The sequence below is a fragment of the Agelaius phoeniceus genome, chromosome 1 (assembly GCF_051311805.1).
Source record: "Agelaius phoeniceus isolate bAgePho1 chromosome 1, bAgePho1.hap1, whole genome shotgun sequence".
Lineage (NCBI taxonomy): Eukaryota > Metazoa > Chordata > Aves > Passeriformes > Icteridae > Agelaius > Agelaius phoeniceus.
Genome location: NC_135265.1, coordinates 122,192,745 through 122,218,774, shown reverse-complemented (window position 1 = coordinate 122,218,774; position 26,030 = coordinate 122,192,745). Strand labels below are relative to the sequence as shown.

The 26,030-nt window shown below is 39.1% G+C and overlaps 1 protein-coding gene across 4 annotated transcripts in view; it reads left to right on the top strand.

Annotated features, from left to right (window-relative positions):
• STAU2 (staufen double-stranded RNA binding protein 2) overlaps positions 1-26,030 on the top strand; it is a 172,185-nt gene that overhangs the window by 32,155 nt on the left and 114,000 nt on the right. For all 4 annotated transcript variants that reach the window (XM_054634961.2, XM_054634948.2, XM_077186495.1 and 1 more), the window contains 2 exons: positions 20,617-20,776; positions 24,321-24,428. In XM_054634961.2, coding sequence (XP_054490936.1) covers positions 20,617-20,776; positions 24,321-24,428 — 268 coding nt within the window. The remainder of the gene's footprint in view (positions 1-20,616; positions 20,777-24,320; positions 24,429-26,030) is intronic.

Genomic DNA, 26,030 nt, shown 5'->3' with positions numbered 1-26,030 from the left:
ATTTTCCCTTAGTAATTCTGTGGTTTTTGTCAGGACATGCTCTAGCTACCTGTTGCTTACAGTGCTGATAGTGCTGCACCAGGGTAGGTGTTGGATACTGGCTGTTTATAGAGCTTTGTGCATGCAAAACTCAGCATGGCAGACAGCAAGACATTTAAGGCAGTGTTTAACACTGTGTTAAGGTCTTAGCCTTTAAGTCTCTTCCTGTGCTAAGTTAGGAGGTGCAAGGCAAGTCAGTGTCCCTCTTAGGGTAGCTAAGTAGATAAAACACAGTCCAGCTTGGAACTGGATGAGGTATGAATGTTTTCATCCTTACTCTTCACTCAAGATAGTGAATGCAGTACTGCTAACTTGTTAACAGCATTGGGCCATTGCCATTATACTGCATCTTGTGACAGGCTGATGAAGTCTGTGTGAGGCTGAGCTGAATCATGTGAAGTTACCAGCTTAGGGCTCTGGTAGCTTGGGTATGTGTATACTTCAGTTCATTTATTTCACAGTGTAGATAACAACTTGGAGTCTTCTCTGGATTTTCTTTATTGAAGTAAAATCCATGCAAGTTTGGTAAAAGAAAGTTTGATGGCCTCTGATATGACAGAGCTCTTAAAAAAGTTGTCAACCCTGAATCCAGCCATGTTAGACAACTTCTTATTTAACAAAGGTTTCTGTATTCCTAACAGATTATAATAGAGGAAAATACTCTTGGCACTCAAAATTTACCAGTTATATACAACCAATTTGAAAGCTCACAGGTTGGAATTTCAAGCAATTTTGCAACAAAAGCGCACTAAGGCCTTCCAGTTCAAACACAATTTGTTACAGAAAAGCTAAAAATGGTGAAGATTTAATTTTTATGGCTTCTTTAAGAGTTTTCCAGGCTGACTCTGGGGAAGGAGGTGCTGTTGCTTTCAGCGCTGGGTTGCTAACTGATGTAGCTTGCGTGTTTGTCAGCCCAGCATTTGGCATGAGTCAGGAGAACTGGCACGCTGCTCAGCACAGCCCAGGCCTTGAGACACCAGGTCAGGTTTGAAAACTATTGGCAGAGCTGAGGACAAAGCATGTGCTTACTTTCATATCTGTAGCCAATGCTAGAACCCATACTCCCTCGCATCTCTGGCTAAAATGCAATTGGCTTAAACCATGTAAAAAAGAATTAAAAACGACTGCTTAAATGAGAGCAGTTAAAGAGGAAAATAAGGTATCAATTCTGACTACAGGGTTGTCCAACTTGCCTTGTTACCATTGAATGCTGGTTTTATTTTTTTCTTCAGTTAGAATTGAAGAGTCATTCCTGAAGTTTAATTGTCCTGAAGTACTTTCAATTATAGAATGTCTATAAGTGACAGAAGAAATTATATCTTACAGACTTACCTAAACAAAGAGTTTTCAGCCAGGAAATAAAACCACTAGAAACTGAACAGCAGCTTTTGATGTTTTAGTTTGGAAAGTAACGTTAAAGAGATCATAAAACCCAAACCTTGTGTTTTAGGAGAATTCAGAAGTTGTTTTCTTAATATATAAAATTCCTTAATATGTGTCTCACCACAATCTAGAGAGCTTGAAAAATCTATATATATAAAAAAAGAGGTTTCAAAATTAAAACCACTTGTGAAATATAGGAACAAAGGAAATACAAAACAATGACAAGCTAAAGAACGGAAGTAAAATAATTAAAGCAGTTTCTTGCTTGGTTTTAAGGAATTTGGATGGTGTGATAGCTCTGCAAGCATGTCACGCAAAGTGGTATTGTGCCTTGGATAAACTACAGCTTCTGTGCACTTGGACAGTTTCTGCTGCACTGAGCCTTCATCTTGGTCTTGTGTAGAGTTGCTTCTTCCTGCATGTATGTTGTGTACTGCAGACTAAAGAGAGGACTCTTTCTCCTCAGAGCATGGGAGAGTGCACAAACCATTCCCCATCTTCTCTTTTTTCATAGCTCTGCCATTCTGAGCACATTTTTCTTTGATGTTAATTAGTGCTTCTTTACAGTGCCATTTGCAAGACCAAACTCAGAAAAATAAAGCAACAGCATATCCTTGCCTCTTGTGGAGCCAGCTACTCTGCCTGGTCACAAAGCACAGACTATCATCCTACCTGGGCTTGTAGTTCCTACCTGCCAGGTACTCAGTTGCTGCATGGAACTGTAGACTTCTCTGCTCCTGAAGTGATGTATATCAGCCCTGTGGACCAGTGCCTAAATACTGAACAAGCACTTTAAAAATGAGGGATAATAAAAGAAAGCTTGAGGGCTGGTCTGTGGCCAACTACATCTGCAGCTGCTAGCTTCATAGTGGACTAACATGTTATCCAATCTAATGATCAAAGAGAGAGCAGACTGTGTGATTATGGGATAAATTACTAAAATTGTCAAGTCATATTAATAAAAGATTGTATGGTGAAAGAATGGAATAAAATGAAGAGTTTGTTTCTTTTATGAATGCTGACCTAAAGATTTAATATGTGCATCAAAGGGAAAATATTTGAGAGAAGTGTTACTTGACATGAGTGCTTAGTAATGCAGTCTAAATCCTCACCCAACTTCATTTGTTTCACAAAAGTTACATAGTCCTATGAGGGGGGAGAAAGGAAAATCTAGCCAGAAGAACAGCTGTGGAAGCCAAATTTGAAGTGAGTGGGTTGCAATGCAGGAGACAATGTAAAAATCTATTGATATTAGCATCTCCAAAACTACACCTACAGTTATACAACCCAGTTACCTAATTTACAGAAAGAGAATGAGGTCTGAAATTTTCATGACCTTTAGATGTTCTCCTTTGCTGCTTGAGCACCCTGTTTACCTTCTAGCAAAAGACAGCTCTCTGCATGGAGAGCCTCATCTGTTTGAGGCACAAATATTCCAGTGCATAATATAAAAGGCAGTTGGATCTGAAACACTTCTATCTCTTATTAATTAGATCAGCCAGCAGCCTGGAAAATGTAAAATTCAGATTGGTCCAGGCAGTCTTTTTTTTACTCTAGGCACATGATTAGCCTAATATCTGTTGCTCAATTCCCATTATTGAGGTTTTATGTTGGGGCTTGCTGCAACAGAGGAGGATTTTATGCACAGCTGTGTGTAAAGCAGATTTTTTTCCCAAGCAAAAATGCTGTGGCAGATGTGGGACACTAAGTTGCCTAAACATAGGTCTCTGGTGCCGCTTGAGACATCGCAGGGTGTGTGAGACATCCACATGGTACCAATGGATTTAGCAGAAGACCTGGAGGAGACCTTTACTGGAGTGGCAGCGGAAGGTCAGGCAGAAGGTCAGGAAGGTCAGATACCCTAGAGCATTTCAAATGGCCCTGTGTAGCTAAGTTTAGGCAATTGACAGAATCCCTAAAAGTGATGTTCAGTCATCGTAGCGTTTCATATAATCCACTAGGACTCCAGCTATTTGTGAGAAACTTGTCTGTTCCATGGGTCAGTCCTGTGTCACATCATGTGGATGTTTAGGTACATGACTCCATCTCAAGTTGTACTGTGTGCTTGTGTTCAGGCAGCTAGGTGCAGTTCTTCAGGGTGCTGGTGGGATTTGGATCCAAGCTCAGATGCCTTTCAAATAGTCTCTGCCTGTGCATTAGAAAGTCTCAGTCTCCCCTTATAAATAGTGGAAGGATTAGGCAGAACAATTTCTAGTCCAGAATGCTGTTTGTCGTGCCTTAAGCTAGGTTGTCTGTGTTTTGTATGGATCTCTCCAGAGCTTCACTTTTATAGCAACTTAGTGTCTACACATTAACTAAATACCTAAATTTAGGCCTCTGAATCTAAGGCTGAATCCTGCTCTGAGAAATAATCCTAAGAATGTTGATTTGCAATAATTTTATGAGTGCTATAGTGGGAGTAATTTGACTGTCGCAGTGGAAGGACTGAAAAAAAGACAAAAATCTCTCCCCGGAGAGAAGTGGGAGAGAAAAGTATTAAAAGAACAAACTCTTTAGGGACATATCTGGGTAACAGCAGTTTTGAGGAGAGGCAGACATGCAAGTACTGAATTGCTTTTGATTGAATAAGGTCCTGTTTTGCTGCAAGAAGCTGTTTGGCTGTAGAGACCAGTGCCCTTGCTCCCCACGTGAAGTGAACCCTCACTCCTGGGTTGTGTTGAACTGATCACAGCAAACAAATCTCTTGGTTTGTGGGGGAGCAGTATGAGGTGCCACAGGGATTTTTACTTTGCTACAGTTGTCAGCTTCAGACCTTAGCCATAGGGTACAACATTCTTCCCCCAAAAAAGCCAGAGTCAGAAGTGCTTTGCCTGCATTTCCATTCAATGTTGCAAAATTCTGTCCTTAAAATTTGTATTTTAAGGATTGAGAGATGTGATGATAAAAATGTTTACTGACTGACTTTGCAAAACCTCCTTTCTGCATTCATCACACTCCTCCCAGTAGTTTGGGAAAAGAACCTTGGAAGAAATATTAAAAACTACTTGAAAATAGAAATTCAGAGTTTTTTTTAAATAGGTTATATCTCCTTAATTCTGAACAATAGATATCAATTTCAAAGGATTAAAACTGAGGGAAATAAAGAATAGTCCAAAGAATAATGCAAGTGATTGTTCAGATTTAATTATTCAGCTGGAAATAGCTGATTTAGACCATTAGATGGCAGCATGAATTTGTGCAAGAATTTCTCAGCAAAAGCATTCTCAAAAAAGTTGCCTTTTTCTATTCTGAAGCTTTTCATGACTTTAAAATGTCATAATTCCAGCACAAATCAATTTAAACCAGGTTTTCTGCAAGGCTTTGTCTCATCATTTTCTTCAAGTTTTCCTCTTCTATAATAACTGAGGCTCTAATGCAGTAGCTTCAACAGCAGTTTTCCTTTTTTATGTAAATCTAGTGTGAGTAAAGGATGCCAGTTTGCCAGCAGTGACAATTAAGTGTTTGGTTTATCTGCACAAAGCATGAATTCTGCATTTCATCATATTAATTCATTCCTCAGGCCTGCCCTAAAGACATTTCCTTAAAGATAAGGCTACAACTTGGCCATTAAACCTGCAGTCTATTTGTACTAAAGAAGCTTTCAGATTATTTGAACATCTATTTGCTTGTAAGGGACTGAGATTGCCAGCTGATACTTAATTCAGTTGTGTACATTACCAGTTGAGATAGGATTCAGATCATATCTAAAAGCAAAGCCTTGTACATCACCCTTTTATTTCCCCTGCTAGTGCATTGGCATTATGGTGCAATAATCCAGTCACAGACTTTCAAATTAATTCTTTGTGTTCATCTTCTGCATGCTACATTTCACTTCCCCTGGCCTGTTTGTTCCCACTAGTTGCCTGCCTCCCACACAGACATATTGTTACAAGAAAAGTGTTGAGTACAGCTGTGCTAAGATTTTTCTTTGCTAGTATCTGTTTCTAGGAAAGGAAAAGGGAGAAAGTCAGTCCATTTCCTGTTGGTTTAAAACAGCAGAAACATCTGTTTGTCTTAAGATAGTTTTCCCAAAAGAACAGTGGCAAGGGAGCTTGCAGGTGATGAGCTTTGCCATTGCCAGTAGCTATCAGTTTAGACAATAGTGATTATATGGTTGGCTTAAAACAAAATAAGATTCCTTAAGTGGCAGAGGATATTTATTCCTGCAGTAAAATTTTTGACAGCTAATGTTTAATTTCTACAGTGTTTTAAATCTTAAATATACATAGAGTATCTGGGATCAGAAAACCCAGATTCTGCTATGGAATCTACAGTTTCCACTAAATTCTGTCCGAGATTGATTTTTCTGCAGTCCCCTCACCCTGTTATCATGAATTTGCACAATGGACACAAAATGGTGTTGGGTGAGGTGTCCTGGCACAGGGTGCGTATAATCCTTCCGACAAATGCATCCTCTCACTACCATCCACTGCATTAATGGCTACATTTAGCCTCTAAGGGATCAATAACATATATACTCTTAAGTGTATTTACAGCATTACACTGACAGCTGTTAAAATAATGTTATGTAGGCTAAAAATCAAGTTAACAGAATAGAGAGCAAGGTTTGAAGTTAGTGTTCCAAGTACAGTGTCTCTTCATTCTCCAAGTCAATGCACTTACCTGGTATCATTAAAATCTTTTTAACCTTAAATGTAGAGCATCCTAGATGCTTCATTGCTCTTTGTGCCTAAAATGTGATGCTTCAGGCATGACATTTTACAGTATTGCAGCATTCTAATCACTCTTTGCTCAAGATGAAGTTGTTTTGTCAATGAACTTTTGGCCCTATTTGTAGAGGAGCTCCTAAGCCCTAATGCTTCAATCTTTTCTTAGTTAGTATTTTTATTCATTTTCTTTCAGGATATAGTGACCTTCCCAGACCACTTGCTTTCTTGCTTTATGCTGAGAGCATTGCCCTTGCCTTCTGTGGTCCTTGGCTCATGTTTGTACTAATTCTCCTGAAGCTTCTTCAGTGGACAATGTTCTTTACTTTGGGTCTTTAACTTCCTCAGATTTTTATCTGGTCTGGAGGAAATATATCTGGCTCCAGATGTGTCTCCCAAGCTTCAGATGTGATTTTTCTTGTTCTTACAGAGGCTGAAAACATAAAGAAGGGTAATACAATCCTGATCTTTGGTTTCCTAATGTTTGTCTTTCAACACTGCCCTTCCACTTGAGAGACTTCCTGTAAACCTTCTCATCCAAAGATCCTCAGAGCCAACAGCCTGCCCCAGCACCTTGTGAATCGCTTCAGTCTGTTGGCTTTGCAACTCACTGGGTGTTCTTTCTCTAGCCTGCCTTTAACACAGCCAACTTTACTTTCAGGATATGGACAGAAGACTAGTCTGGTTGGTATGTATGAAAACAAGCACTGATTCAGAATGCTCCTCCAGGAGCAGGAATATTTTGGGTGTGTTTGTTCTTTCCACACAGTTAGCTTTTTATTCACCCTTATCTTTTTCCTGTCCTTGTGCTGAACTAAGGGTATTTCAGATGGGACACCTGTGAGATAGTGAGTTCAAGGAAACAAGCTTGTGTGACCTCCTTTCTTCTTATGGCCTTTCTGCTGTGTCCAGAACCTGAATATTGGTTACCAGTAAATATGTTCTCTTTCCTTTGCCTGCTTGTTTTGGTAATGACAGAGGTGAACTGCTCTTAGAGCTCAAACTTTACTTTGAGAGGTTGCCATAATTTTCCTGAGGGAAGCAAGCAGAAAGGTTAGTGGCTAATTTTTTTAAACAGCTTATAACTCTGTGAGATCTGACTGGGATTGTACTCTATCCCTACAAGGTCTTTGTCACTTTTGAAATGAAAGTTCTGCCACAGAATGAGGAACTATTAAATATTGTGAAGGAAGTTTTTAAAGATTCTTTTGTAACAGAATATTTGCAGTTTGAAGGCAGAACTTTTCACCAGGAATCACTGTGTTATAGTTTCTCTTCACATCTTGTCTATTATATTGATTTTGGTGGGTGCTTGTGTTCCGTGAAAGAAAAGTACAGTTAACATCTCTTCTGAAATGCCAATTCACAGGATCTTCCAAAGATCTCCATGTCTTTATAGGGTATTTTAAAGAAGAATGCCAGTTTAAGTTGGTTTTTACAGTCACAGAAAGGATAGGTGCACTCACAGGTGCTCATCAGGTACTTCGGCACCATAATTTGTTTGGCTTAAATGTTTTACTAAAATGGAGCTGAATCCCTCAGTGTTGTGATTAAAAGGGAAATAATGTCTGGACAAAAACCAGCCCGAAATTTAACTTTGAGGTTCTGTTCCACGACAGAGGAGAATGTGGAATATAGTCACATTATTTATTTAGATTCAAATGTGACACTAGTGTCAGGGAAACAGAAATGAGAATTCTTAAGGAGGTGGACATCAGCAGCAGAGCCTTGGTTCCCTTCAGTAAAGGTAATCTCTATGTTGACCTTGTTTAGCTAAGTCAAACATTGTAATAACCATTTCACATGCAATGAAGAATTTCTTTACAAAAAGAGTTGTCATGCAATAGAACAGGCTGTCCAGGGAAGTGCTTCAGTCACCACTACAGAGGCATTTAGTTTCACTTAATGAAATAGTTTTGTGGTGTACTTGTTAGTGCTGGGTTAATGGTTGAAATCGATTTTCTTAGAGTTCTTTTCCAACCTAAATAATTCTATGATTCCATTTTAACAGTCTTTGGTATCTCTGTCCTTCAAGACTTCTTTTGAGACCCTGTTCTCTACAATTCCACCTCATTTTATAAACATTTCTTATGTTTCCTACCTTTTAGAAAGTCTGCAACTTTGTATTTTAGTGTACTGATCTAATGTGATCTAGTTTTTTTTTTTTCTTTGTTAATATTCAGTACTAAATTTTATTCACTGGACCAACTGAGATCAGTCATTGTGCTTTGGTGACCACAACTGTGGCAGTCTCATTGCATTATGTATGCATTTTTATTAGCAGTGACTTGCTATTTACTTGTCAGTCACTGGTGTAAATCCATTGAAAGATTGAAAAAGAATATTAAATACTTAAAAAGAATATTAAAGGATATTATGTCTTCTTCCCTAGGAAAACTGCACTTTTTATGCTTTTCAGTGGAAAGGAATCAAAGCACTGAAAGGCTTCACCAATAATTTTTGGTTTCTCACCTTTTGGCTCTTTACAAATCTTCTGTATGGTTAATTAAGAGACACCTTCCTTTCCCCTTCCAGGTGGAGATAAATCTTCCTTCTTAAGGCCATCCACTTTTTTGTCAGCATTCTGGTATGATGTGCAGGGCAACTCTCGCTTTGCAATTGACCAAGCTCTCTCTCACATTTTTTTTCTTTGCAAGTCTGATGGCACAGAGGAGATTTCTGGATAGAAGCTTTAGCTGGCCATGCATGGCCATTTTTAGAGGTTGCAGAGTGGATAACTAGCAAGGTAGGGGAGTGTGCATCCTCAATTAACTGTGCTCATCTGCTGAGGAGTGGCTTATTAAATCAGAATTAAGTGTGCTTTTTCAGCTTGTTCTTGCTTTCAATCCTGCAATTTCCAGTTTTAAAGTGATAGGTTAAATTTCTTACTCATGATAATGCAATTTAATTCCTGTATGTTTACATTCCTCAAAGTGGGAAGAGAATGTAGAACAGTACACACTAATTGTTTGAATGGTGAGAATCACTTTGTGAGCTTTCTTGAGCCTTCTTCCTCTGTGGACCTTCTTCCTCCTTCAGGTTAATTAATTCCTATGAACTCCTAGCCCTGAGATGTTTTTACTAGTAACACTTTTATTAGTATCACATTACTGGCATAAGTATATGATGAAATGAAATAAGTGAGATACTTCATTCTCTCATTTAGTTAGTGTCTAGGCTGGCAAGTGACATTTTTTTTTGACATCAGTTTCTTATATAAAAAGAAAATGATTCTGCAGTCAGATATTCAGCATTGTTTATGTTCTTTTACTGTAATGGCTATTTGGACAGCATTCTTAGTAACCACTCTGCATACTTGTAAAGATTAGTGAGTAATACAGTTCATGGGAAATTTTATGAGTTGAAGTAGATAAGAGTATGAGATGTTTGTCTTCTGGATGTCTGCTTTAACCTCTGAAATATACAGTGTACTTCACAGCTTCATTATGTTTTTCCCTTTTATTCTTATTATGCTTGGTTTTGTATCACAGAAAAGAATATTTTCTTTTTCCTGATATTTATCTTTTCCTTCCCCCAGCCCCCAACTCCATTTCACACTGTCCACTTGACATTTTCCAATGTCTTTAACTCTGGAGGCAGTATTCTTGTTATGTTCCTATATTATTTGTGCTATTTTTACAGTCAAGAATAAGTTGACGTTTTGTAGACCATTCTCATTACTTAGTTATTCAGTTGATAGGTAAAAATACTTCTTCAGAGGATCATAAAATTTTGTTCCATTTTCTCATATTGATTCTGTTGGTTTTCACTTGTTTTTTCTACCTCAGTCTTCAATATACAGTACTTTGGGAAGTTTTTCTCATCGTCATTTTTCCTCTTGTTTTTTTCCTATTACTTCTTCTTAGCCTTTTTTTGTTTGGTTTTTTTTTTTTTTTTTTCTTCTTACATATCTCTTGCACTAGTTTCTCTTTAAGAGAGAGTACTTGGGCTGGTTTTGAGACCCTTCTGGAACTTTGACAAGTGCTTCATCTTAACTTCAGGGGTTTCAGTTGAAGAAGAGAGAGCAATAAAACTGGAAGCAGAGACTTGAAATTACTCTGAAAGTAGTGCTCCACAGCTAATTCAGTATGTTTGCTCTATTACTTGTCAGCTTAATCCATGATGCTTCAAACTTCTAAACTTAAAGTGTCTGTAGCTTTCTGTTGGTTTCTTCTAATTACTTGTAATGAGCAACAGTTCTATTTTTTACTTCTTGTTGTACATATTTGCTATAAATGGTAAACAATCAGTAGTGATAAATGCAGAGAGTAAATATTGAAATATTTATTTCAGTCAAATGTCTATTGAGCAACTTGGAATTCGGAGAAACAGTGATGTGGCAATATTATTGTCTTGTCATCACAAATTCTGCTGGGAAGATTCCAGATTAGTTAATGTTAAGTTAAACTGAATCCTCCTCCCTCTTGTTTTTCACTCAGGAATGTTTCGATATTGTGATCGTGGAAATATGAGTAAATTCTTTTTCTTACTAAGTTACTCATACTGCTTGAAGGAAATACATAGCCTCTAGCTCAGGAAAAGAAAAAAAAAATAGAAAAGGGAATTGTCATTAGCTTCATGAAAAATTCCCAGACTCATAACAAGGTTCAAAAGAAAGTAGAAATAAAGACAGACAGAAAGGTATAAAACTCAACTTGAAATTACTGTGTATTAAAGGTAGATTGTGTATGACTAATGTGTTAACCTTACATGTTATGTGCCAACTCATTTTTTAGGTAAAGAGAGTAAAGTAAATCTTTTATTTGTGGGATTCAGTTAAGCATTTTATTGCATTAGATAAGGATAATGTTTTCATTAAACTGAAGGAGAAGGGGATTTGTATAAGAAATGCAGGGGGGGAAAGGAAAGAAAAATAATCAGCAGTATTAAAAGTCAAGCTAGGAGGAAGATTATTAGGTACAGTACTTCCAGTTTTAGAATCAACCTTTTAAGTTATTTTTGTTAAAGGTGTTTGCACAAGAAGTAGGAAAATGTTCATGAGATGTAGAAGGCATCATAGGCAGGAAGACTTGGGTGATAGAGAGGACTGATATATTAGAAATGCAATAAGACTAGACTTTCCAGTCTAAAATGGAAGATTAATAACAGAGGCACTAGTAGTACTAACTCTGTTGTCACCTGAGGGTTATTCAGTTGAAAACCACAGAACAGAAGTGTTATATTATTAAGTATTTGCAAGAGAATCCGAGAACTAACGTGGTTGAATTAGTGGAGAGGAAAATGTGATTTTTAAGATGTGTTGAGCAAGATATTTCTGGCATAGATACATAAGTATTCCTATTATACAGAACACTGTTTGCCTTTTATTGGTATGTTGTCTATCATTCTTGGCTTTTGTATTTCACAATGGCAGCAAGTATGGGGAAGGGCTGTGAGGGATGATCAAGACAGTGGGTAGCCTTTTATACAGAAAAGTTCTGAAATAGTTTAACTTGTTCCCTTTCAAAGCAAAGGCTGACAGGGAGTAGGAAAGCTCATCTTGGAGGGTAAACAACCGAAAAATAAATAAGCAATATAAGTTATGGGACAGTATTGACACGAAACAAAATAATGTATGTAAAAGTATAGCCAAGGTGAACAGTAGGAGATTCCTAAGTATCAACTCAGCTTCTAGTTCATCCTCCCAGCAGAAGCAAGTAATCTCATTTGTTTTCTAATAGACCTTAACAGATAAGGAGGATTACATTATGCAGTTGCCTGCAACTCATGGATTTTGGCTCTTTAATGTGGGATTTTCTTGCATTCTTTCATTTGAAATAGAGAAAACATTTCTATGTTTTAAAATGGGAAGCATCTTTGTTATGTTTTCTGACTATTTTTTTAAAAAATGGACAGATGCTTTTGAAAGTCTTTCGGTTAATAATATGTTTCCATCACATGGTTTTCTTTACAATTCTTACGTAGTCACTTAAACATTCTTTTGCTTAGGGATTTTCTATAACTAGGTCAAAATTGGTTTCATAAATGACCATAGCAAATACCAAATAGAGAAAAAAAATTGAATAATTCAGAATTAATTAAATTCATTTAAAGTTTTAAAAGATTTGACTTATAATTTAGCACCATCCTTCAAATGAATAATAATCTGGGACAAGTATACATGAGTTTTCTTCTTTTAATTCACATCTAGGTAGCTGGGAGGAGGTCAGCATTCAAATAAGGGATGTCTGTGGCTAAAATTGATACACAGTGTGTGCCTTGCTCACTTTACATTAAAAATAGTTTTGGAGGATGTGAAAGTAAGCTAGAAGAGAACAGCCAGACTAATTAATCATAGAATCATAGAATGGTTTAGGTTGGAAGGGATCTCAAAGATTATCTTGTTCCAACTCCCTGCCATGGGTGGGAACACCTTCCACTAGACCAGGTTGCTCCATGCAACCTGTACCAGTGTCTCACCACCCTCCCATTAAAGAATTTCCCACTCATGTCCAGCCCACCCACCAGCACCCTCCAGTCTTCTTGGCAGAGCTGCTCTCAATCTGTTCATCGCCCAGCCTGTGTTGATACCAGGGGTCACCTCTACCCAGGTGCAGCACTGTGCACTTGGTCTTGTTAAATCTCATGAGATTCCTATGGGCCTGTTTATTGAGCTTGCCTAGGTTCCTCTCGATGGCATCCCATCCCTCAGGTGTGACAACCTCCCCACTCAGCTTGGTGTCATGTGCAAACTGGCTGAGGGTGCACTCGATCCCTTTGTCTGTGTTATAAATGTAGATATTAAATAACATCAGTCCCAATACAGATCCTTGAGGGACACCACTTGTCACTGATGTCCATCAGGAGAGGGACACTAACTGCTACATTCATGCTGCACTGTCCAAACACTTTCTTATCCATCTAACAGTCCATTCATCAGATGTGGTTCTTTCCAGTTTAGAGAGCGGGATATTGTGTAGAGTGGCTTGGCAACAAAATCCACTTATTCCCCTCAGGACTCTGTTGCAGCCCATCAGGTCCCAGAAACTTGTTTATATTCAGGTTCCTCAGGTGGTCATTAATCTGACCTTTCCTTACAATAGGGACTTTGGTGGTGTGGGAGAAGTTGCCATTGAAGACTGGCAAAAAAAGTTGTTGAGTACCTCAGCCTTCTCTTCACTTGTTGTTACCAGTTTTTCAGCAGGGAGCACTTTCTTTGACCTTCCTTTTCTGGTTAACATACTTGTAGATACCCCTCTTGTTATTCTGTACATCCTTTGCCAGGTTCAGTTCCAGCTTCGCTTTGGCCCTCCTCACCCCATCCCTGTACAACTGTGCTTCATCTCTATACTCTTTCCAGGTTACCTGTCCTTGTTTCCATGCCTCTGCATTTGCTTCTTTCTCTTTAGTTTGACTTGCAGTTCCCTACTCAGCCACACAGATCTCTTGTTTTTCTTGACCAGTTTCTTGTTCCTGTGAATGGCTAGCTCTTGTGCTCCATGGAAGATTTCGCTAAAGATCTGCCAGCTCTGTTTTGCTTTCTTGTCCCTGAGAGCAGTCTCACAGGGGACCCTATTGAGTATCTCCTTGAATATATGGAAGTTAGCTTTCCTAAGATTCAGGTGCCTAAGTTTACTCTTTACCTGACCCATATCCCTCAGGACTGGAACTACACCAAGTTCACTGGTCACTGTAGCCCAGGCTGCCTCCAGTCTTGATGTCCCTCATTAGCTTGCTTGCATTGGTGACCAACAGATCCAGTATCACATCCCCTCTGGTAGGGCTGTCTATTACTTGGTTCAGAAATCATAAAGTAGAATCATCAAGGTGGGAAGAAACCTTAAAGATCATCAAGTACAATATCAATGCACCACTACCACTCTTATACCACTAAACCACAACATCCAGTGCCTCTTAAACACCTCCAGAGATGGTCACTCCACCACCTCCCTGGGCAACCTATTCCAATACCTCACCACCCTGATCATGAAATTTTTTTTTCTAACATCCAATCCCAATTGCCCCTGTCTCAGCTTAAAGCCATTTCCTCGAGTCTAAACAAACCCAGCTCCCTCGGCTGTTCCTCATAAGACACATTTTCTAGGCCTTTCATGAGCCTTGTTGTGCTTCACTAGACATGCTCCAGCTCCTCAAACTGAGGGACCCTAAACTGAACACAGTCCTTGGGGTATGGCCTCACCAATGCTGAGTACAGGGGGGTTCCTTAGTCCTGCTGGTTACAATATTGATACTGATGCCATTGGCCTTCTTGGCCACCTGGACATTCTGCTGGCTCAGATTCAGCCGGCTCATATTCAGCCAGCTGTCAATCAGCACTGCCAAGTCCCTTTCTGCTGAGCAGCTCCTCCTGCAGCATGTAGTGCTGAATGGGGTAGTTGTGAGTGCTGGACTTGGCCCTTTGCCTTAGTGATCCTCATGCAGTCATCCTTAGCCCACTGATTGCCTGTGCAGGTCTCTCTGCAGAGCCTTCCTACCCTGCAGCAGAGCCACACCCAGCTGAGTGTCATTGGCAAATTTATTGCACTCAGTCCCTACATCCAGATCGTCAGTAAGAGATTAAACAGAGATTAAACAGGTCCAGCCCCAAAACTGTGCCTTGGAGAACACCACTAGCAGCTGGCTGCCAACTGGATTTAGCTCCATTCACCACAACTCTCTGGGCCCAGCCATCCAGCCAGGTTTTAACCATCAGAGAGTCCACCCATCCATGCTGGAAGAAGACAGTTTTTCTAGGAGGATGGTGTAGGAAATAGTGTCAAAAGCTTTACTGAAGTCTGGGTAGACTACATCCACAGCCTTTCTCTCATCTACTAAAGTGAGTCACTTTGTCATAGAAGGAGATCAGGCTGGCCAAGCAAGGCTTTCCTTTTGTAAATGTATTTTGGCTGGGCTTGATCCTCTTGTTGTCTTGTATGTACTATGCAATGTCACCCTGGATGATCTTTTTCATAACCTTGCCTGGAACTGAGGTCAGGCTGACAGGCCTGTTGTTCCCTAGATCATCCTTCCAACCCTTCTTGTAGATGGGTATTACATTTGCTAATTTCCAGTCAGCTGGAACTTCATCAGTTGACCAGAACTGCTTTTAGATTATAGGGAATCTATTGGAATTCACCAGTTCCTCCATGACTCTGGGGTAGATCCCATCTGGGCCCATAGTCTTGTGGGTGTTTAGTTAGCATAGCAGGTCACTAACCATCTCCTCCTCATTTACAGGGGCTTCACTCAGCTCCCCATCACCAGCTGCTAGCTCTGGGACCTGGGTATTCTGAGGACAGCTGGTCTTGATATTAAGGACTGAGGCAAAGAAGGCATTAGGTATCTCTGCCCTTACCTCATCTCCTATCACTACTCTCTGCATTTAACAAATGCTGAAGACCTTCCTTTTGCTGCCAATGTATTCATGGAAACTTTTTTTGTTAGCTTAAAGTATAGTGGCTAAATCAAGTTCTAGCTGGGCTTTGGCCCTTCTGATTTTCTCCCTAGATGACCTTGCAACATCTTTATAGTCCTCCCAAGTTACCAGATCCTCCTTCTAGGGGTGATACATTCTCTTTTTCTTCCTAAATTCTCTGTTTAATCAGGCTGGTGAAGTAGTTGGAGTCTCCTGGATTGCCTGCAGCTCACCCTGCTACTTTCCCAGCAGATGTCAGGGTGGTTAAAGTCCCCCAGTAGGACAAGAGCCTGTGAGCAAAATCCTTCCTGGAACTGGAGCAACAAGGCTTCATCTATAAGCTCTGCTTGATCAGGCAGCCTAGTCTGTAGTAGACACAGTTCAAGAATAATGGACTGTAGCTCTCAAAAGGGGTACTTGGAAAAGAGAGCCTCTTTGTTCCCAGGTGTTGTTGTGGATCTGCTGAAAGAACCAGAAGGTTCACTGTGTGGAGACAAAAGTGACTATACTCGATGTTTCCTTCTTCAAACCATAGAACTCACATCTGTAAGAAATGCACGTGGCTAATGGACTGCTTAGGAAAATAGGATATAGCCAGGGAACAGCTGCACTAAGCAACTTGCTCCCCTAGAGAAATTTCAAATGTTGCAGAGAAAAAGTTGTTCACAGCAAATGCTCTTTCCTACTCCCCTGCATGGTCTGTGGCTCTCTATCCCTCCACTCACAAAGCTCACAGCATTTTCCTGATTAAACAGTGCCAGCAGGGCTGCCAGCTTGATTGAGTTCTTATGAAAAAGGAGCCAGACAGAAAAAGTGCAGAGAGTGACCCTTTCAACAGAGCTGGCATCTGAAGAATGACTTTCCCATTCTGTGTTGTAGCTCATATTTTAGTGGCCTTTATCTTGGCTGCTGAAATATGGTCCCAGTTCCTCTTCACTTTGCTAATATTATGGAGTGGGAATAGGGTAATACTTCCTGTAACACTTGTGTTGTGGGGAAGTAATTGAGTTTACTTGTTCTTTTTTACTTGGTTTAAGAATATGTTGACCATTAGAAATTAGAGAAAATTTCACTGACGTTTTAGTATGAAGCTAAATCTAAATAAAATTCCTGGTTTCTGTGAGCTGCATCTTGCACTTGCTTTTTTTCCTTTTCTAAGAAGAAGGTAACAATATTTATCAAAACCATTTATGCCACTGAGGAATCCAGAGAAATGCAGGAAATGCAGTATGAACACATAACGTATGTACTAATACTTTATTTGTCTTTGTGTGTGTGGATTTGATGGCCAAAAAGGAAGAGGCCCCAAGGGCTCCTTAGTATGCAATTAATATTTTGGCTAGAAAAGCAGCAGATTGTTTCAGTATGCTTACATGTTATGACATCATATTCCAGTAAAATTATAATGAACAGAATTTTTGTTTGTCTCTGTGGCAAACCAAAATGAGTTTTCTAATTGTCAGCAGACCTTGGTGATTTATTTAATTATAGTGGCGCCCACTCACACCAACTTAGTTGAGGTCTGTCAGCATTTCTGTTATGAACCCCTATTTTTAGGGGTTTATAACTAGTTGTAAATATTTACTTATTGCTGAAACTTGACATCAAGGTCACATTCATAGAGCAAATATCCTTTTTCAGGTTGACTATTCTAGTGGCATTAGCTAAAAAGTAGATTTTAGATGCTGTGAACTTAAAGGGAATAAAGGGAACCTGCTTTCCAGACCTCTTATTTGAAGAATCTTTTTAAGAATCTCAAATGTCCAGAACAGCCAGATGAAAATGAACTTGTTTTTATAGGTTATATGTGACTGATTGTGTATTACCTGTTATCACACTTTGTTTTCTTCCAACTGAATGTATCATTTCACATGCCATTTTGTTGTCTTCTAGTCTTACAATCTTCTTTCATTTGGCTGTGTTGGTCAGCTTACGTTCTGAGGAGTGTGCCAGTATCATCTGAAAATCTCTTTTACATAAGCATTTTCTCCAAGGAAAACCCTAGCATTTGTAGCTGCCATGTAGAATGCAGGAAGATGCATATTTTCTAAATGAAGATAATTTAAAAACTTTTAGAGACCTAATGAGTCCATATGTGAGGTGTTACTGTTCGAAATCCTGATTCTTTCAGTTCTGTGGCAGAACAGAGTGACAGAGGACTGAGCTGATGAGTAGATGTTCTTCTGATGGAAAATATTGTGCTGATACATTATTGCAGAATAATCACTAAATTCTATATAAATATTCCAAAGATTGCTAAAGCTTTCAGCCTTTCTGATAACTCATATGTAGCATACTAGGAAGGTTGTTAATGATCAGTGGCAGATACAGCATTTTGCCTTTGCATGGGCTTGTTCTTTACATGAGTGTACATCTTCAGGGTGCAGAAACATTCATTATTAAAACTCAGTTTAATTGTCACACTGTAATTTCAGACTGTAATAATATGTTTACTTTTGAGGCTTTTGTTAATACAGTCTCTGTCCTCACTGAAAAGAGGAGGATGTTGTTTCCTTTGACATGCTCCTTGTTGTAGAGAAGCCAGTAGCCTCACAGATTTTGTTCATTTTCTGAGGATTTCAGGTGTTCCTTTGCACTTTCCTGGCAATGCTCATATTATCAGTGCTGTGTTACAACTCTGCTTGAGGCCAAGGAGAGCAAGAAAAATTTAATCAAAACCATGTAAAAGCCTAATCATTCTGGCGATGCCAAAGAGCTGCATGAGGCTCTAGAGCCACAGGCTGAATATCATTTTTCCTTATTATCACATAAATAGCTCCCTAAACACTCTTTAAATGAAAAGGTGGGGAGGGGAGAGGGAAAAAGAGAAGGCTTGTTGTGGGATTTGAGTTTATAAAGTGGATTAAGTTCATGTGCTTTCCTCCTTTGCAGGCAGTGAGGAGAAAGGTAGGTCTAGTAACTCAACAGGAAACAGGAACTTCTGATGGATATTGTATTTTCCCTAAATCTAGGTAGTTGCTAACAGCACTACCTCATTTTTTCCTCTTTAAAGGGGATTGTGAAGTAATGAGGTGGGACATGCTATCAAGGTGCCTACTGCTTTTGCATGACACAGCTTGTCTTGTGCTAAGCAGCAACCAACACATGCAGCCATTTCCAGTCCTGCATCTTCTGGGATGGTGGGAAGATTCCTGGAACTCTTCAAGGAACTTGAGAGTACCTGTTGCTGCAGGGAAAAGACAAGTGCAGGAGGCTGTGGCTTCTGGTAAGCTCTAGCAGCTGCCAGTAGGCTCTGTCAGCTGCATTGAACTTTCCTTCCAGTCATCTGATTAGAGAGGGTCAAGCACCCTCTCAGCAGGTACTGGGGAAGAACACATGTAAGTGCAGGGCCCAGAGCACTGCTCCCAGAGAGAGCCAGCAGGCACAGCAGAAGATGCAGAAGGGAGTTGGAAACTCTGCTGAGGATGGGGTTGTGCTCAGCAGTGCTGGTGATGCACTACCTGGCACAGTTCCTAGCACCATCTGGAGCAGCTCTCCTGTTACATCAGAGACCTTGAGTCAGAGCTAGCTCCAGAGCTCTAGCCAGGCTGTACAGATAGTGGTCTTGTCTGCAGGAAGTGTGCCATGTCAGAGGATTTGTGTTACCAAAGAAGATGCAGGAAGATGTCAACAAACTGCTGACATCACTAGATCAAATGAGTGAGAGATCACTTGGATCCTCTCTAAGACCTTGCAAGTACAAGAGCATGAATTCCCAGCCATACCAAAGGAGGAGCAGGGAGAGTCACTGCTTATTGGGCTGGGAAACTGGGAGGGAGTCCTGTGATGCCAAGAGATGGAAGCTGGTAATTTTTGGCATTGGCAGGAAGTTTTGCTCCATCTGCAAATCTGCAACAATATCAGTGCCAAGTGTTTGAATTCCATTAGGCATGTAGGAACTTTGTAATAGTTTTCCAGAAAGTGGTCTGACACTAGAACAGGTCATCCAGAGATGTTGTGGAATCTTCATCCTTGGAGACCTCCACAATACCTTGGACAAGGCAGTGTAACTTCAGATCTTGACCATGTTCTGGATGCTGCTTTGGACCAGATAATCTCCAGAAGCCTTTCCAGCTGGAGTTATATAATTTTATGAAAATGTTACATAAGCAAAATTATTTCCAGGCCTTAATAATTCTCAATAAATGTGTTAAACTATAAACAGTGTTAAGCTGTAAACAAGAAAGCAAAGTAAATACCCACTTTTTGCATGTCATAGAGGCAACTTAGCTCACTCCTCCAAGGCCCTATAGCCAGAGGTATATTTGAGCCATTGTTATGCTTGGTTCTTTCCATATAAATGTAGTTTTAGAGTTAGGCACAAAGTTTAGGGACATTGAGGCCAGAGTACTTACTCACACTTGTCTGCTTCTGAAGTGTGCTGCTCTCTGGTTAACTTTGTATTTTGTTTTACAGTTGGAATGACTGGGTTACATTTATTAATGAAAATTCAGAAAGTTGTAATATTAAAAAGTTGTCATCCATGTGCACAGATGAAAGTGGAGAGAGCACACTTTAAAAAGGATCCTTTAAGAGGAATAAGGAAAATAGAGTATTGTGTTTGATTGAATCTGGGTTGAGTCAATCTAGTTTTGTTGTGATGGAACTTGCTTTTGTCCATGCTTTTGGAATCCTGGAATCCTGGGCTTTCTTACATTGCTGTAAAATATGAACAAGTTATTTGTCAAGTGAGGATCCATTTCTGCTAGGTGTATTCTCTGTCATCTGACTTTGCTGTCCCTTAGAGCTGAGCTATGATGACAGGTGTCATATGAACAACCTCACAGTCCTTCTTCCTCCATGCAACTCTGTGGGACAGAAGTTGTCTCCCAAGCAGGGCTTCCACTGAGTTTTGGATTCTCCTTAGGTGAGAGAGAATTTCATCTTCTCAAGACTCAAACCAAGAGGAGAGCAGGGCTAGGCTGTTGGGCTGATAAACAGTAGAGCTCATTGCAGAGCTCCACAAATGTAGGTGAAGAGTTGGTTTGCACATAGGAGCTGCTGTCAGTTACCAACTGCTTTGCTGAGGAACAGTCCGTGCATTTGAATCCTGGGTCTTATTCTGGGAGAAAAGATAATGTTTTATCCCCAAATACTACTCTATTTTACATAAAATGCATGGGTAAAATTCCTAACTTGTATTGTTGTTTTCTTTTCATGACTTCCTTCCAGGTATCACTGCCCGGTGCCTAAAATTTTCTATGTCCAGTTAACTGTTGGCAACAGTGAGTTTTTTGGTGAAGGAAAGACTCGTCAAGCTGCTAGACATAATGCTGCAATGAAGGCCCTTCAAGCTCTTCAGAATGAGCCTATTCCAGAAAAATTACCTCAGGTCTGTGCTTCAGGAAACTTTTTTTTTTTAATAACTTGCTTGCTATGTCTTTAAGCAGCATATATTGCTGCTTAAAAATTAAAATGTTGTGTCATATTTTAAAAAATACTGAACAGAAAAATTATTCTCAGAATAATCTTTCTAAATTGAAAGCAAAAATATAATAACATTTCCCAGTCAAAGAAGCCAAGTACTTGCAAGACCTCTGGGAGCAGCTGAAGACCACTTGGGATACTGTAGGTTCTCAACAGCAGGTGTGTGTTTGCAGGAGACTAAACTGAATCCTCAATCAAGTAAATCTCTGTGGCTTGATTATGCTGAGGTTAAGGGGTGCTGGTTGCAGGTTAATCATGAACAACACCTCTGTCACTTCATGGGTTAGAGCTGTAGGTGGCTGGAGAAGGCTGGAGGTCACACTTTGCCGAGATCATGATGGAGAGAATACAAAGTGTTGCACTGTGTAGAGCTGAGTGTAGCTCTCCAGAGAACTGGAGATTGATTGAAATAGTGTTTAAGGGCTTCTTGGTGCCAGGGTTCAGGCTCCTCCTTGCTGCTGCCCATGAGAAGTGCACACAGGGCACCATGCAGTGGTGGGGTGTGCTTTCACCATGGGACATGGTCCATCTTAGTAAAACTCTATTTCCTTCAGCAAAACTGGCCAGCTTGATTATCTGTGGAAGATGATTGATTCATTGCTCCTCAAACATCGGGCATGGATCAGAGCCAGTGCACATCATACTCTGGCTGGCCTCAATTCCATTATGAGGTTGAGCCTCTTTCTTCCCCACTCCCTGACAGTGTGCTGCTGAGGGAGCAAGGACAGGCCTGCTGGGACCCACCTAGTAATCCCATTAGTAACTCAGTGAACTTGACTGGAATGGGATCCATGGAATATAGCACAGTAGTTACTTACTTAGTCTATCTTCGGGCCTTCATGGCCATCCTTAACACAGCCTTCTGTGTATTCTTCTTCCATTTCAAGCTGTCATGTTTTTCCTTTTATTAGAAAAACTTAATAAAGGATAAAATCTTTTATCCATATTAAACCACTGAAAAGGAGTATTTCCACCTTAATACCTAATTGGGCAAATGTGTAGAAGAGCATAAGGTGAGCAGAAGCAAGAAGCAATCAGCCAACAGGGCAGGGCTGCTGGTGAATGTGCTTTCACAAAGAGCTATTGTGTGTCTGCCAAAGCACCTCTGCTGTCTCATAGATGTGAGGCTAAGAAAGGCCTTACAATTGAAGTGTCAGTTGTGGGAATGAGGATCAAATTTAAATCCAAAGTGTCTGAGACACTCCTGAACATATTTTATCTTCCTAAGGCTTGAAACTTTATTGCTCAGTACTAATGTCTGAACCTTGATCCTTCCTTTTCTCCACTCACTGTTAGGTTCTCTACTATGTTTGGTGGAAAAAATATGCAGGGTGTTAAATTGGTGGGGCAGAAGGGACAATGAGGGATTTTCTGGACAGATGTGTTTGTATTGATCATGAACATTTAAACTATAGTTTCTAGTTTAGACTATACATATCTGGTTAAACTAGAGTACAGCTAGAAAACCTAAACATTCTTGACTTGAAGGCTTGCTGACAGTCCAGTGGGCATTATATCATTTAATGTAAATTATGCCACTGTTTGATTATTCTCAATTTCAAAGATAATTCGTGAGGTATTTATTTTAGAATTAATTTAGCTTAATTTTCTATTTGATTGGTGTTTTCTTATGTTTGCTAAATGTAACCAACATATATCAAAAATCTCTCCCACGTATATATTTAGAGATTATTCTTAAGTATTTCTGAATTTTCTGTAGAACTGATTGTTTTCATAGTGTGTCAGTGCAAAGTTATTTTTTTCTAATCAGTAGTTTGTTTTCTGGGCTATTTTTTGCCAGCTTTTTAGATTATTAGTATCCTTTATAAAGCACAAACTTAATCGAATACAATATCAAGTAATATTTTAGCTAAGGTTTTTTACAGAATGGTAGCATCCCATTCTTTATATCCCCAATTTTTTTACTTTTAAATATTGTTGTTTTAACTCTGCTAATCTTTCTCAGTGAAACTAATCAATGCTTTGCTTGTCCTGTAAGTAATGATCTACATTCTTCATTTCAGTGGTACTTTAATTTCATTATCTGAAATGAGCTAGAGGTCCTACATAATTTCATTGTAACTACCCTTGTTATTTGCACAGCGCCTGTTTTTTGTTTTTTTTTTTTTCTAGAGGTTCTATAAACTTTATAATATTTTGGTTTGTATTTAGCTCCAGATCAATATCAGGCATGTAAATGGCTTTTTTCAGAATCAAAGTTTTGCAACAATTTCATGAGGCAAAGGGTGTTCCGTGTCTGCATGCTGTAGCTGAGTGCTGGATTTTTGGCCCTGTGTTATCTTAAAGATTAATATATTAAGAGTTAAAAAAAGGTAGATAAAAGATGGATCAATTTCATTGTAATGTGGAGAACCTAGTGCTTTTTTAATGTTGTTTTAGAACTGTGGTATCTAAATTTTGTAGCTATGCTGGTGGCTGAAGATTTAGATCAGACTTTGTTATGTAAGATGGGAGCTCTGCAGGAATCCACCTAATTCAGCCCAAGTGTCTTTGATGTTTACCTCCACTAATAAAAAATTAGGACCCTGGCCAAGGTTACATGGTTGTTGAGAGATCCCAGTTTGAAGTATTTCAGAGCTTTGCAGTTTGAAAATAGCTGGAAGTGAAGCCTCTGAGAACTAAGGAAATGTGACCTGGGGGACAAACACCAAAGGCAGTAGTTGCAAAAGGCAAAACTCTGACTGATCCTGGTGCATTGAGAAAATTTCTCACACAAAATGGTTGTGTGAGAAAATTTAGATTTGCCTAAAGAGTAAAGCAAAGCTGAATTTTAGGCAGAATAATGTTTCATGTGTCTTTTGTTTTTTTATCTCTTTGCCTCTCTGTTTGTTATGTTCCTATGGATAAATAAATAATGTTCTGTGTTGAGCAAGCTGTTCTCTGTCACTACCTTTTCACACTGGTCATAACTCCCAGAGGGAAGTTGATGGAGGGGCCATTAAGCAGCTGGACCTGCTGAGGACACCTGTAACCTGGTGACCCAGTCAGAGTGTGGGGGTGATTGACTGAATTTCTTCTGAGAGAAGTACAGTCTTCTCTACTTTCCAACAAGCACAGATTTTCTCCTTGCTTAGAAGGGGTACCCACAGAGAGCCTGAGAAATGGGTCAAAGGATCTGTTTGATCCTCATGTTTGACACAAGTGTTAACTCAGACAATTGTTATCCATGTCATTAATAACATCCTTAGTGGTTGTTTATAATTAATTTATAAATTAAGGTGTATGTATTCCTTTGTTATGAAGCACAAGCACAATATATATGGCTTCAGTTAGCAGATGTCTCATACTGGGGTGCTGAGATGGATGTACAAATGCTGATTTACAGCCTGACAGGAGACTTCAAAAGTCTTTGAGAAACTGGGAGGAGAATACTGTATTTTGTTGATCTGCTAAGAATTGTACAATGATTATATATGCATCATTTTCAGAATGGAGAAACAGGAAAAGAATCAGAAGAAGATAAAGATGCAAACAAATCTGAGATCAGCGTAGTGTTTGAAATTGCTTTGAAGCGCAATATACCTGTCACTTTCGAGGTATGTGTTGCATTTTTATCTGTGTTACATATTTATCTTGCTAAGAAAGTATTAAAAAAAGGTACCACTAAAACTCAACACATAATATCCATATATTAAAAATATTAATTTAATATTAATGGGAATTATAAAAAAAAATTGTCACTGTATCAGTCTAAGACAATGACTTTTCACTGGTAAAATAGATACTCTTTCAGAACTTTTAGAGATCTAATATTTGTTTGCAAACACTTGGATGGCAGAAAGACAGTTAAACCATTTTCTGTACAGAGCTGTGGGATTAGAATCTGTAGCCACATTCAATCTGATTTGAAATAATCTTCAAAAGAGTTAGCCAAAGTCTTTGCTCTAGCTGTTGGCATTCATATGCTAGAAAAGGTCCAATTGAAACATTCACCTCCAGTGTGCTGTCTTCAGAAAGTCATGAGTATCTTCCACTCTGATTCTGTTTCACTTATCTATTTCTGCTTAAGCTTTCACAAGTTTTTTTGTTTGTTTCCTATGATTTTATCTATGAACCCACTTGTGACACCTTTGTTTACCTGAAGTAATAAAGAGCATTTGGAATAGTTCCAGTGCTATCAATGAAGCAGCTATGGGAGAGTGAGTGATACTAACAGGAATTTTTTTCCGATGAGAAAGTTCTCACAAAACCTTGTAAAAATCTAACACTGTTGTGGTAGGAAGCACCAGATTTTCAAGCTGTTTTGTTTTTTATTTTATTTTTTTTTAATGCAGAAAATACTAATGTAAGTGGCCTTTTATTATTTTATTTTTCTGCATTTTATTTTGCATTTAAACTGAGTCTGTATGAAAGACTCAGTGGATAGTGCTTATACTGGTGATGGTTATATTCTCCAGTGCTTTTTCCTGTTAAAGTATAGGCATGTATCTGCATGTGAAAAGAATCAAAACCCCTAAACTGTGGCATGCCTTGCAGTGTGCTGTATGCAATTTACTGACTGTTCCTGAATTGGCCAGTGTCAAATAAGCTATTTGAATCTTCTTAGAAATCTGAGAAATCTCTCAGAAGGTAGGTAAGAAAGACAAAGAATATTATTCATGACTAAGGAATTCCTTGGTATAGCAAAGGCATAGATGCTTCATATATGTGGTCTATGTGATATGGACTAATTAGAACATGAAGAGAATGTGAAATCTAGAGGATAAAACTGGGGTGTCTGGGGCTGTTGGTGTATCAGTTTGCCACTACATGCCAATCACCCAACTCTTAGCTACGAGCAGACATAATGAAAACACATGCTTTTGTTTCAAAAAGGAAGCTCATAATTAATGTCTCAGTTTTCAAACATTATTTTCTACCCTAAACATTTTAAAATATGTGGAATAGTTCCATACCAATCAATGCACTAAAATGTAAGGAGATGTATGGTCACTGGTCACAGAGAAGCTTGGAAGCTGTAAAGAGGGGTAATGCTTTGAATGTCTTCTTCACTCCTGGCTGAGCTTATTCAGGGGAGAGCATTTGGTAAGGAGAGAGTAAAGGCAGAAATACTTTGTGAGGAAAAATCTAATGTGTCACTTGCCAAAGAATGTTCGCAACATTGAAAAAAGACAGTTTTTTGCTCTCCTGACAGGTTT